The following is a 16,174-nucleotide window of genomic DNA, read 5'->3' as shown; positions in this document are numbered from 1 at the left end:
CTGCAAGGCTGCAAACCTGGCCTTCTGTTCACACATTCTCAAAGTTAACCACTTCTGGACCGGAAGGATTTGCCCCCTTAATGATCAGGGCATTTTTTGCGATTCGGCACTGCGTTAATTTAACGGACAATTGCTTGGTCGTGTGACGCTGTACCTAAATAAAATGTATGTCCTTTTTTTCCCACAATAGAGCTTTCTTTTGGTAGTTTTTGATCGCCTGTGCGATTTTTATTTTATGCGCTATAAACAAAAAAAGAGCGACAATTCTGGAAAAAAAAAAAAACAATATTTTTCACTTTCTGATATAAACATTCCCCAAAAAAATAAATTTCAAAATCAAAATTTTTAACATTTTAGGTCAATTTGTTTTCTGCTACATATTTTTGGTAAAAAAATCGCAATAAGCGTATTTTGTTTGGTTTGCGCAAAAGTTATCGCATCTACTAACTACGGGAAAGATTTATGTAATTTTTATAGATTTTTTTTCACTAGTAATGGCGGCGATCTGCGATTTTTAGCGAGACTGCGACATTGCGGCGTACAGATCGGACCCCTGACTGACATTTTTGACACTTTTGGGAGGACCAGTGACATTACAGTAATCAATGCTAAAAATATGCACTGTTACTGTAATAATGACACTGGCAGGAAAGGGGTTAACACTAGGTGATCAAGGAGTTAAATGTGTACCTAGGGGTGTGTTTCTAACTGTGGGTGGGGTGTGGCTTGTGAAATGATCACAAGGACCTGTGTTCCTATATAACAGGATCACAGGCGCTCTGTGATCATTCCAGGGAGAAGAACGGTCAGCTGTGTTTACAACAACAGCTGCCTGTCCTTCTCTCTCAGTGGGGAACGATCGGGGGTGTCAGGCTGCAATTGGAGCTGCCTGCCCCGTGCATTGGAGTCCCCGCTGACAAGCTGCAGGCACGCAACCGACGTATACCTACGGCGGTTTGCGCAGGAGCGGCTGTCTGCTGCAGTATAACTGCGGCGAGCGGTCGGCAACAGGTTTAATGTATGAGCTTCTGCAGATGCTAGTTTAGAAAAAGTTCTTAAAGGTCTCTTTATTACACTTGTTTTCTTTTTCTATTGTTTGATTTTTTTTTTCTTATCGGGCTAGTTCACCTGTGTTTTTTTAATGTGCCTACCCTTCCTTTTGAACTGCTTTTTGACATTCCTTGGTTGCTTATTATTAAAGCTGTGCCACTCAACGGACAATAGAGAAAATAATTTCTCTATGGTCCATTGACAGATGACGGCTCATTTTCATCAGCTGAATGGGTTATGCTGCAGGAGTAGTCTAGGCAGAAAAAACATTTACTTGTACACGCCCACGGGGCTGTCCCCACAGGCATAACCCACACACACTTCGCAAAGCAGTTTGTTTCTGCCTAGAGAATGAGTAGGACTTAGGTTTCCTGCTGGGACTTCGGTCTCAGTTTTTTTTTTATTCTTTTCAGAATATTTTATTTTATTTCTCTTTACTCACTTTGCTAGCTAGTGTTCAGGTGGATTCTCCTGGTGTTCTACAAGCAATGCCGGCTGGAGCTTCGCACTGGATAATCTAGATCCTTATGGTCCCCCCAGCCTGGCCTACGAGCGTGAGCAGGTTATAGCCCTGCGCTAGGCCTCGCCACGACGGTGCCCCTTTCTGTATGGGGACGAGCCTGCGAGTTGATGACTCGCTGGGACGGGACAACCTCGAACGCCCTGAGTCGCAGCGTACCCCTCAGCTGGCAGCACCCCCACTTCAGGTGGGAGGAGCTCTGCCCGGAGCAGAGCCACCCGGTCCATGGTATAGTGAGTAAATGTGACCCCCCTTGCCCCTGGTGGCCTTGGAGGGAGGTAAGCCCTCTCCTGAGGATAATAGTAGCTGTGCTTCCTAAAAGATCCCCCTGGCCAGTCAGGTACCCGGCCTTTGTGCCCTGTTTCCCTCTCCCGTCCCCACAGGGGAGCTATGTAACTGGGGAGCCTTGCGTACTAAGGGGGTAGCAATAGTAACTTGTTTCTTGCTGGGTCTTGTTGTAGATCCTTGAGGCCTTCATTGTGGGGGTCCCTAGCCTCATGGCACGCTGTGGACGCCGCCATCTTAAGTGTGGGCAATGTACAGATTTTTCCCATTGACTTGTATGGGGCAGCCATTTTCCCTGAGCTTCCTATTAAAATGCATTAGCAACCATTTTTGTGTAGTTCTATGTACTGCACTAGCAGCGTGACCTTTTACATCCAGGCCAAGGGCACTTCGTCTGATTCTTCTTCCTGCTGCAGTACGAGGTCACTTCCTGTGTCTCCTCTTCATGCTGCAGAGGCCGTTTAGGAGGGTTCTCTCTGGAGGTGGTACAGTACTGGGGTCTTGCGGGCAAATCCCTGCACACTGTGCTGTTAGTGTATATTAAAGGGGGACTCTGCAGACCGCTGCGATCAGCGGTGGGAACTGCGATCGGCGCTTCTTAAAGTGACAGTACTCTGTTTTTTTGTAACTTTAAGTGTGGAGTCCCAGGCTGTGAATTCACCCTCAGACCCCTTTGTGCGACTCAGTTTAGTTTAAAGGGGTTCCATGCAGACCGTTGCGATCGGGGGTGGGTACCGCGATCGGCGCTCTTAAATCGACAGTACTTTGTTTTTTGCAAATTGCTATATTGAGTCCCAAACTGTGAAATCGCCCTAGGACCCACTCTGTGCGCCTCCCGGACAGTCCAGATCACAGTCACTGACCGTGATTTCAGCAGATCTGGAAAGCCTGGCAACAAAAGTTGATTTTGTCATGCAAAAGGTTAATAGCCGGAAACGGCCGCTGCCTTCTCCATCTTTGGTGGAGTCCTCTGATTCGGAGGCTGATGTGGTCGCCACGTACGCCCCCCTACCTGAAGGGTCGCTGTCCTCGCAGTCAGATGGTGAAGAGGACCTGTCTTCTTCAGCTGCAGCGTGGGAACGCACTTTAGTGGAAGCCCTGATTCTTGAAACACCGGTATCCTTTTGCTGAGACGGTGCCACCTAAGGTGGACCACCCTGTTTTCCAGGTTGAGCAAATCTACTATTGTGCCCGTGGAAGATTCCCCGGTTTTCATGGATCCGGTGGACAGGTGGGTGGAATCCCTTTCCCGCTATCTTCATGCGTTGACGGGTTCCATTTTGAAACCGACCTTTGTGTCTGTTTTTGTATCACAGACTGTTACGGAATGGATTAGGGTTCTGAAAGGGAACTTGGACCCTGACGTGGCTCCCCCAGAACTGATAGAACTTTTGGACCAGGTGGCCCAGGCCCTGGTGTTCCTGTGTGATGTGTCCCTGGATGCGGCTCCCCTGGTGGGCAGAGTTTCGGCTGTGGGGATTGCCCTGTGGCGCATGGTTTGGCTGAAGAGCTGGTCGGCTGACCAAGCTTCCAAGAAAGCCCTGACAGATCTCCCTTTTCTGGGAGAGCGTTTGTTTGGTTACTCACTGGATGAGTTGATCAAGGGTCTGACTGGCGGGAAGAGTACTCTTCTTCCTCAATCCTCCGAAGGTAAAACACCCCGTGCTAAGCAGGGTCCTTCTTTTACTGCTCATAGACTGTTTGTTTTTTTGTGCCCTTGGGGCACAAGGAAAAGGTAAGCCATTCAGAGCTTCTGGAGGGGCTAAGAAGCACTAGGGCAAGTCCAAGGCCAGTCAGTCCGGTGCTGTGGACAAGTGCTCTTCAGCCTGAAGGGACGCCTTCACCCGTTTCTGGGGTGGGGGGACGTCTGCGCTTCTTATAGGAACCCTTGACTTCCTTTGTTCAAGACAAATGTGTACACAAACTGATTTGTTCCGGGTACAAAATAAAATTTTGGTCCCGGCCGGGGGACAGGTTTTTTTCAGTCAAATCTTCACCTGTCTCCAGAGCCGTTGAAAGATCTTCAAGAAGCTGTGCAGGATCTCCTGGCTCAAGGAGTGATTGTGCTAGTTCCTCCGCAGGAACGCTCTCAAGGTTTCTATTAAAACTTGTTCACAGTGTTCCGAAAAGAGGGTAAGGTGCGTCCAATCCTGGACCTCAAGGCTCTGAACTACTTTGTGTGGGTGCAAACGTTTCAAATGGAGTCCATTTGGTCGGTGGTGGCATCCTTGAATCCTTGGATTTTCTGGCCTCCATCGATATCAGACACGTAATCTCCACGTCCCCATATTTGAGGGACTTCAGCGATTCCTCTGCTTTGCGGTGGCAGAGGAGCAGTTTCAATTTGTGGCGTTACCCTTTGGTCTCGCCCCTGCTCCCAGAGCTTTTACCAAGGTCCTGGCCCCTGTGCTGGCCTTGTTAATTCAGCGAGGAATCTCAATTTTGGGATATCTGGACGATCTCCTGTTGTGAGCAGACTCTCATTTGGATCTGTCCTCCTTGCGGGCTTGCATGAGGGCCTCTGCAGAAAGAGATTCTGGCAAAATGGAACAGGGATCCTCGGTCATTGGACCAGAAGATTTGTTTGAGCCATCTCGCGAAGTCAGGTCTATCCTGGTGGATCCAGTCACCTATTCTGTTATTCTGTGTCAGGGCAAGTCCTTCCTGCCGCTGTTTTGGACGGTGGTCACCACGGACACCAGCCTGTCAGGCTGGAGTGGGGTGCTGGGGAAGCTCTTTGCCCAGGGTACTTGGGCGACAGAAGAGTCCTCCTTGCTGATCAATATTCTGGAGCTGAGGGCGATCAAGCTTTGCCTGCTCCACTGGACGAGTTGGCTATGCAGCTCTTCAGTTTGGATACAGTCGGACAATGTCACTGCTGTGGCTTACATCAATCAAGGGGGCACCAAGAGTGTCCTGGCGGCCGAGATTCTGGTTTGGGGGAAAGGCAATGTTCCGGCTCTTTCGAGTCATCAGGTGTTGGATCAAGGGGAATGGTCCCTTCTTCCGGAGGTGTTTCACCTCCGGTGTGCCCCGGCGGGGGACTCTGGAGGTGGATCTGTTTGCGTCTCGCCTCAGCAGAAAAGTTCAGCGGTTTGTGGCCAGATCTCTGGATCCTCTGGTTGACGCCACAGATGCTCTGGTGGCTCCTTGGAGCCAGTATCGCCTGATTTATGCCTTCCCTTTGTTCGTCCTCCTGCCGAGGTTTCTTTGGAACTTTGGAAGGCATTAAGGTCGTTCTGATGGCACCAGACTGGCCTTGGCAGTCTTGGTACGCACACCTGGTACAAAATGGTCGTGGATCTTCCATTGCGACTTTCTCTACGGGAAGATCTGCTGTCTCAAGGACCGATCTTCCATCATGCTTTACAGTCGCTGGCTTTAACAGCTTGGCTGTTGAAAGCAAGGTGTTGTGGGATAGGGGCCTCTCTGACTCGGTGATTCCTACCCTTTTGAAGGCCAGGAAGCCAACATCTAGGAAGATCTTTCATTGTATGTGGAAATTGTACATTTCATGGTGTGAATCGCTGCAGTTGCACCCTCACCTGTTTTCTGTAGCTCAATTTTTGGCCTTTCTGCAAAAACGGGTTGAGTAGCACTTGGCATTGGGCACTATCAAGGGTCATGTGTCGGCCTTGGCCATTTACTTCCAAAGTCTGTTGGCTACTAGTAGCTTGATTTTCACTTTTATTCAAGGGGTGCGTCATCTGGCTCCTCCAAGGAGATCTCCGTTACCTCCGTGGGATCTCAATCTGGTTTTGTCTGTCCTTCCAAAGCCTCCTTTTGAGAATATTGGGGAGATTTCTCCGCTTTCTTTGTTGCAGAAGGTTGCCTTCCTAGTGGCTATTGCTTCTGCTCGCAGAGTATCTGAGATGGGGGCTCTATCCTGTCATTCGCCTTATTTGGAGGTCCACAGGGATAAATTGGTCCTCTTACCTAATCCGTCTTTTCTCCCTAAGATGGTGTCGGATTTTCATCTTAATGAAGACATTGTGTTGCCTTCCTTATGTCCTAAGCCTAAGCATCCCAAGGAAATTGCCTTGCATTCTTTAGATGTGGTTCGGGTGGTAAGGGTTTATCTGACGGTTACTGAGTCCTTTAGAAATTCGGACTCTCTCTTTGTCCTTACGGACGGTCCTTGCAAAGGTTTGGCTGCGTCTGCTGCGACCATTTCCAGATGGATCAGGCAGATGTTTTTTTACCTGGGTGAGCTCCTGTTGTTGGCTTGAGCTTCATGTTACCCGGTTGGCTAAGTTTTTAGCCTTTGGAGTTTACGTTACTTTCTGGTTGCGTTCTTCTCACCCCTCATGCCTACACTTCTTTAGGATGTCCCATTCAGCTGATGAAGATGAGGCTGTGTCTGTCAATGGACGATGGAGAAAAGATTTTTCTAAGATCTTACCGTAAAATCTTTTTCTCTGAAGTCCATTGGCAGACGCAGCACCCGCCCCTCTATTTTGGGGATGTTTTTTTCTTCACTGCTTGCAACTAAACTGGTTTGCTGAGCTGAGTGTGTGTGGGTTATGCCTGTGGGGACAGCCCCATGGCCGTGTACATGTATATTTTTTCCTGCCCAGACTACTCCTGCAGGGGGCAGCATAACCCATTCAGGTGATGATGAGGCTGCGTCTGTCAATGAACTTCAGAGAAAAATATCTTACCAAAATCTTGTTTTTATTACTCACCATAACATCCTATTCTTAGCGTCCATTGATGGACATGGCTCCCTATCCTCATATACGGTCTTCTTTGGACTACTTGCTTTAACTAAAGCAGGTGTGTGGTAAAAGAGGTTATAGCCTTTAAGGTCCTGGATAATAATGAAGCTGTGCCCCTCAAATGACTGAGAAAATACTTTTACTGTGGGTCAAAATTTCCTTTTTTTCACAGCTTCAGAATATCAGAATAAAGCTATTCCAGTTTATCATATGCAGGTGAACGTTCATTTTTCTGTCTGTCTTCCAAGGTCACCAGCCCATTTAATTGGTGTGGTAAAAGGAAAAGGAAAATGGCAGCATGCATTCCTCCTCGACTCTAGTTCAAATTGGCACAGTCATACATGTCCTCTGCTGCTACCTGGTTCTTCAGAACAAATGAACCGCTGGCCCATTAAATTGAATGGCCAGGCATTTCACAAATTTACCCTAAATTTCACCTTTTTAGAATATCCCATCAATCTTTTTATTTTACAATGTTCTTTTGCATTTTGCATTTATTGAAGAAACCTACTGATTTTTTTTTTTTTAATTTTAGTTTTGCCCTGAAATGCGTTTTGATTATTATGTTCGCACTTTGTTCTGAAAAAAAAAAAAAAAAGACTAATTTATTATGTATTTTATAGTAATGTTTTTAAAATATAACTATGGTTTTCCTTTAATTTAAGGTTGCAAACATGTTCTACATAGTTGTTATAATGGCTGTTGTTCTTCTGAGTTTTGGAGTTCCAAGACAAGCAATTCTATACCCACTTGAAGAACCAACTTGGATGCTTGCAAGGAACATTGTTTTTCAACCTTACTGGATGATCTTTGGGGAAGTGTATGCTTATGAGATTGATGGTATGTTTCAGAACATATTTACACATTAGATTTTGTTTCTGCTTGTTGTCCTTCGGAGCATCAAAAGAAAATGGAAAACCTGCTTTCAAAAGCTAGTGTTGGGGGGAGTGGTGAGTTTGCACTAGAGCTTCTGAAGAGGTGTGTGTGCATGGTATTTATATGAACTTGCAAAGATCAAAAATGAAATGTCATGTTTCAAGCAGCTTGTTGGCCTACCACTCATATTCAAAAACATGAGGCAGATAAAAATTCAAGGTTTGCAAGAAATGTGATGTTGATGATTTTTCTTTTCTTTTGAATACAAAAAGTTTAAAACCTTTCTCCTTTGCTTTTTCTTATGCTCCCCCTCCCATAGTTTGTGCTGAAAACTCTGAAGTGAAACAACTCTGTGATTTGGGAACATGGTTGACACCGTTTCTTCAAGCTGTCTACCTCTTTGTACAGTACATCATTATGGTGAATCTTCTGATTGCGTTTTTTAAGTAAGTCTGTTCTGAGTTTGTGATCCTAGATCACAACTTGTTCACATGTGAATTCCAGAAAACCTTAAAATGTTAAAAATCTCAGTCAGTTCTTTTGGAGTATAGGTGTTCTCCTGTATGGCTTGTACAACTTTGGTGGATACCAGATCCTTTGTATAGAGTCTGAAGGAATTATCTGCTAACACATCTGGATGGTCTTGTTTTAGTGTCAACTTTTTTTTTTTTTTGTTCTTATTATAATCTGCTTTCCAGACAGGCTTTCAGGTTGGAATACAACAGATCTATTGCTTCCCTAGTAAATTTTTTGACTTTTCTCACTAAAAGTTCTATTTGACAATTTGGGCTCCAAGATCTTGGAGGCTCATCTGATTTGAGGTAGTGAATTTAGTCCAGGCCATCTTGTTTCATGTAACTTGCCACAACTCATTAGTTTCATTCTGTAGCTTTAACTTCCTATTCTGTTATTGGGATGCATTTTTTTTGTTTTGCTGCCAGCATCCATCTCTAGTTGCATTTCCTAAACCCCTGCTAGACTTGTATCATTTTGGAAAAATGTTTTGTTAAGAAGTGCTCTGCCAGATTCTGCCATATTTCGCCCTTACAGGAAAACTAATATGTAAGATTAAGGATGCATATGCTTTTAAGGACCAAATCGAATAGTGGTTGCAAATCCTGTCCAGAATGGAGCCCTGCCTTACACCCTATGCTGACTGTGATTTTACTTTATCAGAAAAATCCTGACTGGGTGAAATCCCTGAAAAGAGATGTAACGCCCGCTGCCATTGACCCTTTGCTTGTTGAATGCATGGAGCAGATGGCTGTAGGGTTGAATTTCATCTGTGATGGCTTACTGGATGCCTCTTGCCTATCTCTTCTGTTAGTGCATATGCAAAGGGCACTTTTGGCTAAAGTGCTGGACTTTGGCTTTATCTTTTAGGAAGAGTTTTATCTACACACCCTTCGAGGGGCAACACCTCTGGATCAACCCTAGATGGTCTCTTATTAAACCAGAGTTCCACCCAAAAGCGGAAGTTCTGCTTTAAGCACTCCTCACCCGCTTCTATGCCGCATTTGGCATGTAATTTATTTTTTTGGGGGGAGCAGGTACCTAGTTTTGCCAGGTACCCCACTCCCACTTCCGATCGGCCGCCTAGGCGATTTGTGAGGAGGTTCTCCTCTCCCCCTCCCTCCCTGAAATCTTCTGGGACACGTCACAGGTCCCAGAAGATTGCCTGGCCATTGAGGAGGTGCAGCCCAACTAGCGCAGTGTGCACCTGGCTGTGAAGCTGCAATCTATCACAGCCAGGTGCCCACATTTGTAATGCTGGGGAGAGGCGAGGGAGAGAATCGAAGGTTCGGATGGCCGCATCGCTGGATCAATAGTACAGGTGAGTGTGTGTTTATTAAAAGTCGGCAGCTATACGTTTTGTAGCTGCTGATCTTTAATAAACACAAAAAAGACTGGAACTCCGCTTTAAGGGTGTTACTAGTGGTAAGATCATTCCTTTTCCCCAGTGGTAGAAACCTAAGGAGCAGACTGCAATGCTGTCTTCCTCTCTGACTGCCAAGAAGCCTCAACTTCAGTGTTGAGGCCCTCCAAGCCTGGCTTCCCATTCACTCACTAATTCTGGCAATTCAAGTCTGCCAAATCTTCAGACAAGCCGGGGGGGTTGTCTGTTGTCCTTTCGGGTTCGGTCCTGGATACCTATCAGGCCTGAGTGTTCCTTCCCCAGGTGAAATTCCAGGCTCTCTCATTTCGGGTCCAAACTCTTTAGTCTAGAAACCATATGAATCTCTACTTTAGCATGAGATTCCTGGATCTGATGAGAGCCTCCTTTTTGAGGGAGTTCCCTTTAGCCATTTTTATTCTAGATCTCTGCAACACACGGATCTTTCATTGTGGGATAAATCAGTCTTATCTCTAGACAGGCCAGTTCAGTTGATAAGACTATCCCTCGCTTGATGTCTTAGGGAATCTGGCGTATTCATTCTTCCAATCTTAGAAAAGTGTCAAAACAGATGACAGTCTATCAAACTGGTGGAGATCCTGGGTGCCTTCTTGACACTGGGCTCAGCAAGCTTTTAAATTATTATGAGGGAAAGGGGGTGGTGACCTGTTTTTATGTATATAGTTGAAATGTTCTTAACATATACAGTCCTTGTTATTCCATTTGCAATAAAAAAAATACAATTTAAAAAGCAAGTTTATATTTCTTTCTTTTTACTGAATAAGCTGTACTTTTATTTCCAGCATAATACTTTTATATGCATGGCATTTCACCTTCCCAGTGTAACAAAATTATTTTCAATTGTCTACTCCACACTGTTTTCTTTTTTTTCTTTTCATTTTTTTTTTTTTAAATTTCCATTTTTTTTTCTCATGACTTCAAAATTTTTGGAAATTTTACATCTCTAATTATGGAACTAAGAGGACTTTCTCGCCTTCAGAATATATAGATCAGCCTTTTCCAGCTATAGCCATCGGCACTGATGGAATTGCAAAAATCAGACAGGGCAGTTGTATGGAAGTCGATCGATCAACTTCTGTACAACCCCCCTGCCCATAAGTGGATCCAAATTTGGTTGATTCCTGCTGAACTACCCAAAGTTTAATCCCTGTGTGGCTGGCTTTAGACTGCTTGCTCTTAGTGGTGGATAAGAAACAAAATAGGATTGTTGTGCTTGCTAGTGTGACTGTATATCCTGAAGGTTTAAAAGATATTGAGTCCCTAAATCCCTTGAGTCGGAGTACAAAGATCCTTTTTAATTCTGTTTCCCTTTACCTCTATTTCACAGCAATGTATATTTTCAAGTAAAGGCTATTTCAAACATTGTATGGAAGTACCAGCGCTATCACTTCATCATGGCTTACCATGAAAAGCCTTTTTTGCCTCCACCATTGATCATCTTTAGTCACTTGTCTTCTCTGTTCTGCTTTGTGTGTAATCGAAGAAAGAAGGACACCTCTTCACATGGACCAAGTAAGTTTTGGTGTCCTACTTCTCATTTTTTCAATAACCAATTGAAGACGAGGCATTTTACTGGCACTTTTTGTTTACATGTGAAATCTGTTTTTTTTTTGCTAGAAAATTAAAGAAAACCCCCAAACATTATATATCCATATATAGATCTATTTTAAAGCATAAGCCCTAGAGAATAAATTGATGGGTTTTGCAATTTCTTATGTCACACGGTATTTGCACGCAGTTTTTAGGGAAACAATACACTTTGTTTTTTCAATTTGAATGCAAAAAACAAAATACTTAACCCAATTTCTTTGTAAAATATAGAAGATGTCACACTGAGTAAATTGATACCAAAGATGTCACGCTTTAAAATCGCTCATGCCCGCACAACCGCGACAAACAACGTAAATTTTACTATCTATAGGCGACACTTAAAAAGCCTTTACAGGTCACCACTGTAGATGTTCAGGGAAGGTCTAGTGAAAGAACTACTGGCCATGATCTGATGTTCGTAATGATACCTCACATGTGTTTATATATATATTTATATATATATATATATATATATATATATATATATATATATATATATATATATAGCTATATCAAAAGAAAACTTTGCCCAAAATAGTAAAAAAAAAAAAGTTTTAAATTTAGTTGTACATTTCTTGTTACTACCATTACATACCACCAAAGAACAACTCAATATAAGTTCTCCAGCTCCTGACAATCGCAACAATACCACATATTTGTATGATATTTGTTTGTACCCTTAGTACAGCCCAAAAACAATAGTGCACAGTTTGTTTTTTGCCCTACCACAAACACACTGACACTAACTGATGTTAATTTAAAAAGAATAAACTCCTGCCCAAAATATACTGACTTTTGAAATTTGACCCTTACTCAACCCAAACTTTTACCCTGGCGCTGGCACTGGCCTGGATCAAACCTTAATCTGGGTATTTTCTTAATTATTTATTTATTTTTCATATTTTGCAAGCACTTTTTTTCTTTCTTTCTGCAAAGAAAGAGAAAGATGCATTGTATCTTTTCTCTCCGTTTACAAAAAGAAAAAAATGCAGGGGCGGGGTTCACAGCGACTGATCACTGTGGTAGCCAATCAGAGGCTACCCTAGCCATCAGGTGACCTAGATTAGGGTCCCGATCATTAGTAAGAAAGATATGCATACATGCAGCACCACGGAAAAAAGCTAACTTCCGTGAGGCCGCATATATATATTTGTGTTACGTCAGAGTGAAGGGGTTAAGGTAGTCACACTGAAAATTTTTCCACTGTTTACCAGTTCATTAGAGGCATATTTTGTGTGATGAACTAAGAGTTGCCTAGACAACTGTTCATATGATAGTTTTTCTAACAAATAACTGGTCTTTATAGAAAATGGATTTCTCGACGGACACAGTCCTCTGATGCTTATCAGTAGGGTAATACTGCCCCCTAGCGGAGTAGGACACTAGGCAGAAAGAATTTCTGGCTACGCCTATGGGCAGTCCCTGGGGGTATACCCTCTCTCTTCCTGCAAAAGATGTCAGTTTTAATCTGCCTAGTCAGGAACCATTATTCCGGTTGAAGATTCCCCATTTTTTTAAGGACCCAGAGGATATAAGGGCTGAGGCTGTGGCCTGCAACATGTACGCTATGTGGGGACTGCGCTACGGCCTGCTTTTGCTGTGGCCCTTGTCACGCAAACGGTGACTGAATGGGCGAAGCTGCTACGCCGTGAAGGAGAGGGCAAGCCTGTCCCTCCTGAATTTGGGGAACTGTTGGATCAAATGGTGCAGGCATTGCAGTTTGCTTGCAATGCTGCAATGGACATTGCTTCCCTTTTGGGTCGCCTGTCGTTTTCGGTGGTGGTCATGAGGCATATGCTCTGGCAGAAGTGTTGGTCTACGGATCAGGCTTGTAAGAAGGCTTTCAGGGGGACCGTCTGTTTGGGGCTACCCTGGACGACATAATTAAAGGTGTTACGGGGGGGAAATACCTTCTCCCACAGGCTTATAGGGGTAGGGATTCTCGCTGTTGATGGGGTCCGTCCTTTTCGGCTCACAGGAAGTATCCTTGTTCCTCAGGGGCAGCCGATAAGGCAAAGCCCTTCAAGGCTCCCTCGGGTGGTTCCAAGCGTCCCTGGTCTGGAAAACAGACGTCCGGGTCCACCAGACCTGCGGACAAGGCCCTGTCGGCCTGAAGGTGCGCCCTCACCCATGACTGGGGTGGGGGGGACACCTTTGCCAGTTCTCGACTTGTGGCTGGCCCGGATCCCAGACAATTGGGTCCAGGAGGTTGTGCGGTCCGGATACAAGATCGAGTTTCGATCCGCTCCTCCGGTCAAGTTTTTCCCTTCCAATGTCCGCCTATCCCCGGATCGCTTGCGAGCGCTCTATGGGGCAGTGCAGGACTTGCTACAGCAAGGAGTGATGGTGTCTGTTCAGCTTGCGGAACACTTTCACGTGCTTTATTCCAGCCTGTTCATGGTTCCCAAGAAGGAGGGCAAGGTGCGTCCCATCCTGGACTTAAAGGCACTGAATGTGTTTGTGCGCGCTCAAAAGTTCAGGATGGAAACTATTCGCACGGTGGTGGCCTCCCTACATCAGGGGGACTTCCTGGCCTCAATAGACATCAAGGATGCCTACCTTCACATTTCAATCTGTGCTGCTCACCAACGGTTTCTCAGTTTTGCCGTGGGAGAGGATCACTATCAGTTTGTGGCCTTTGCTCTTGCCTCCGCTCCTCAGGTCTTCACAAAGATGTTGGCCCCGGTCCTGTCGTTGTTGCGACAGCAGGGGATATTGGTCCTGGGTTACCTGGATGATCTGCTTCTCCGTGCGGAGTCCCCCGCGTTGCTGACGGACAACTTGGGGGTCACCATGAGTACTCTGGAGGAGTTTGGTTGGATCGTGAACCTTCAAAGGTCTTCTCTGACCTCTTCTATGAGACTGGTCTATCTGGGCCTGACTTTGGACTCGTCATCTACCGGGGATTTTCTTCCTCCGGAAATGCTCCAGAAGCTCCAGTCAGCAGTTCATTTGTTGATGTCCAACGACCGGCCGTCCCTTCGGACTTGTATGAGTGTACTGGGACTGATGGTGTCGTTCTTTGAGGCGGTCCCATCTTCTCAAGTGGAACAAACACCCGTATTCTCTGGATTCTTGGATTCGGTTAAGCCGCAGGACCAGAGAGTCCCTGGTCTGGTGGCTTCGGTCCCCGATGCTTCAGTCTCTACATTCTCCCTATGTACTGGACAATTTTCACCACAGATGCGAGTCTGTCCAGGTGAAGGGGGGTAGGGGGGCAGTCCTCAATCAGGACTCGGCTCAGGGAGTCTGGTCCCTGGAGGAATCTCGATTGCCGATCAATGTCCTGGAGCTGAGAGCGATCCGGCTTTGCCTGACGCACTGGACCGACCGTCTGGAGGGTTGTCCAGTGCGCATTCAATCGGACAATGCCACGGCCGTGGTTTACGTCAATCACCAAGGGGGCACCAAGAGTGTCCTTGCAGCCCTGGAAGTGGCAGACATTCTACATTGGGCGGAGCTCCATGTTCCAGCTCTCTGCGGTCCACATTCTGGTAGTGGAAAATTGGCAGGCGGATTACCTCAGCCGCCAGGCCTTGAATGCAGGGGAGTGGTCCCTGCATCCGGAGGTGTTTCAGCAGTTGTTCGCTGGGGCACTCCGGACGTGGATCTGTTGGGGCGCCTCAGATCAACAGTAAGGTACAGAGGTTTGTGGTCCGCTCTCGGGACCCTCCTCTCAAGTTGCTTCCAATACTTCTTCGCTGGATAGAGGCGGAATGGATTCCGGTCATTCTTGTGGCTCCGGACTGGCCTCGTCGCGCTTGGTACGCCGACCTGGTCAGGCTTGTCGTAGACGCCCCGTGGAGACTTCCTCTCAGGGAGGATCTACTGTCTCAGGGGTCTATCTTCCATCCTGCTTTACAGTCGTTGGCTTTGACGGCTTGGCTGTTGAAAGCCAGGTGCTGAAGAACAGGGGTTTTGTTTGCTTTGGTGATTCCCACTCTGCTAAAAGCGAGGAAGGCGACTTCCAGGAAGATTTATCATCGTACGTGGAAGTTGTACATTGCGTGGTGTGAGTCCCTTGGGACCCACCCTCGCTCCTATTCGGTGACTCGGATCTTCGCTTTCCTTCAGCGGGGAGTTGATCAAAAGTTGGCCTTGAGTACTATCAAGGGTCATATTTCGGGCCTTGCTATTTTCTTTCAGAGGCCATTGGCAGCCCATTCCCTGGTGCGTATCTTTATCGGGGTGTGACACTTGGTACCTCTGGTGCGACCTCCGCTATTTGGACCTTAATTTGGTGCTGTCGGTGCTCCAGAGGCCTCCCTTTGAGAATATTGAGGAGGTTCCCCTGCTTACCTTGTCTCAGAAGGTGGCCTTCTTGATGGCCATCACTTCTGCGCGCAGGGTGTTGGAACTGGCGGCGCTGTCCTGTCGTTCTCCCTATCTGGTGGTTCACAAGGACAAGGTGGTACTTCGGCTGGATCCACCTTTCCTGCCGAAGGTGGTTTCCAGTTTTCACTTGAATGAGGACATTGTGTTACCTTCCTTGTGCTCTAAGCCTAAACATCCTAAGGAATTTGCTCTGCATACCCTGGATGTTGTTCGGGCGGTATTACCCTACTGATATGCATTTATGAACCTAAGAGAAAAGGATTTTACGGTTAGTCAAAAATCCAGTTATCAAATATCTCAGCAATAAACTAATGTTCAGGTGTACAGTTGTAGTTAAAAAAAAAAAAACTTTAGCTGGATACCTCTGCTTCAGTTCAGTACAGCTCTGGGGCTGTATGGATGGATCCCAGACACCTTTCATTCATCTTTATAGCTTCAGAACCTTGCTTTCAAACCCCTGCTTATGTCATAAAGGCAGAATTTAGAACCTATGCTCTATTCATGTAAACCTTCTATAACAGGTAGGCAACCTTAAAGAGGTGGAGATCTACCTGAACAACATAGGAGAAGCCAATAATCACTGGGAACAGTATCATCTCCTCATACCTGATTTAAACCTTTAAATTTCTGTTCCACTGTGTTGCAATCATGTGCATTGCACGGTAATCATGGTTTTAAATCCGGTAGTCACTCAGATTGCTTTTCAGAGGAGCAGCAGTTCTTGCTGCATTTTTAAATAAGCCCTTGCATTCCGCAGCGACATCCTTAGGGCTCATTCACACATAAAGTTTGGGGGTGGTAAAACCCCGCGGTTGAGTCATGGATTTACTGCCCCTTACACCCTTTAGCTGCTGAAGCACCAGCCAAAGATGTACACATGCCGCA

General features: G+C 45.8%; 1 protein-coding gene across 1 annotated transcript in view; it reads left to right on the top strand.

Moving 5' to 3' along the window:
- LOC309553129 (transient receptor potential cation channel subfamily M member 7-like) overlaps positions 1-16,174 on the top strand; it is a 250,318-nt gene that overhangs the window by 137,042 nt on the left and 97,102 nt on the right. Inside the window, exons 22-24 of the mRNA XM_082254029.1 lie at positions 7,239-7,413; positions 7,769-7,895; positions 10,692-10,876. Of these exons, the coding sequence (XP_082110155.1) occupies positions 7,239-7,413; positions 7,769-7,895; positions 10,692-10,876 (487 nt within the window). The remainder of the gene's footprint in view (positions 1-7,238; positions 7,414-7,768; positions 7,896-10,691; positions 10,877-16,174) is intronic.

Source organism: Pelophylax lessonae (genome assembly GCF_965119305.1).
Source record: "Pelophylax lessonae genome assembly, chromosome: 4".
Taxonomy (NCBI): Eukaryota; Metazoa; Chordata; class Amphibia; order Anura; family Ranidae; genus Pelophylax; species Pelophylax lessonae.
The sequence above is the reverse complement of the archived record's forward strand: the minus strand, read 5'-3'. Positions and strand labels throughout refer to the sequence as shown.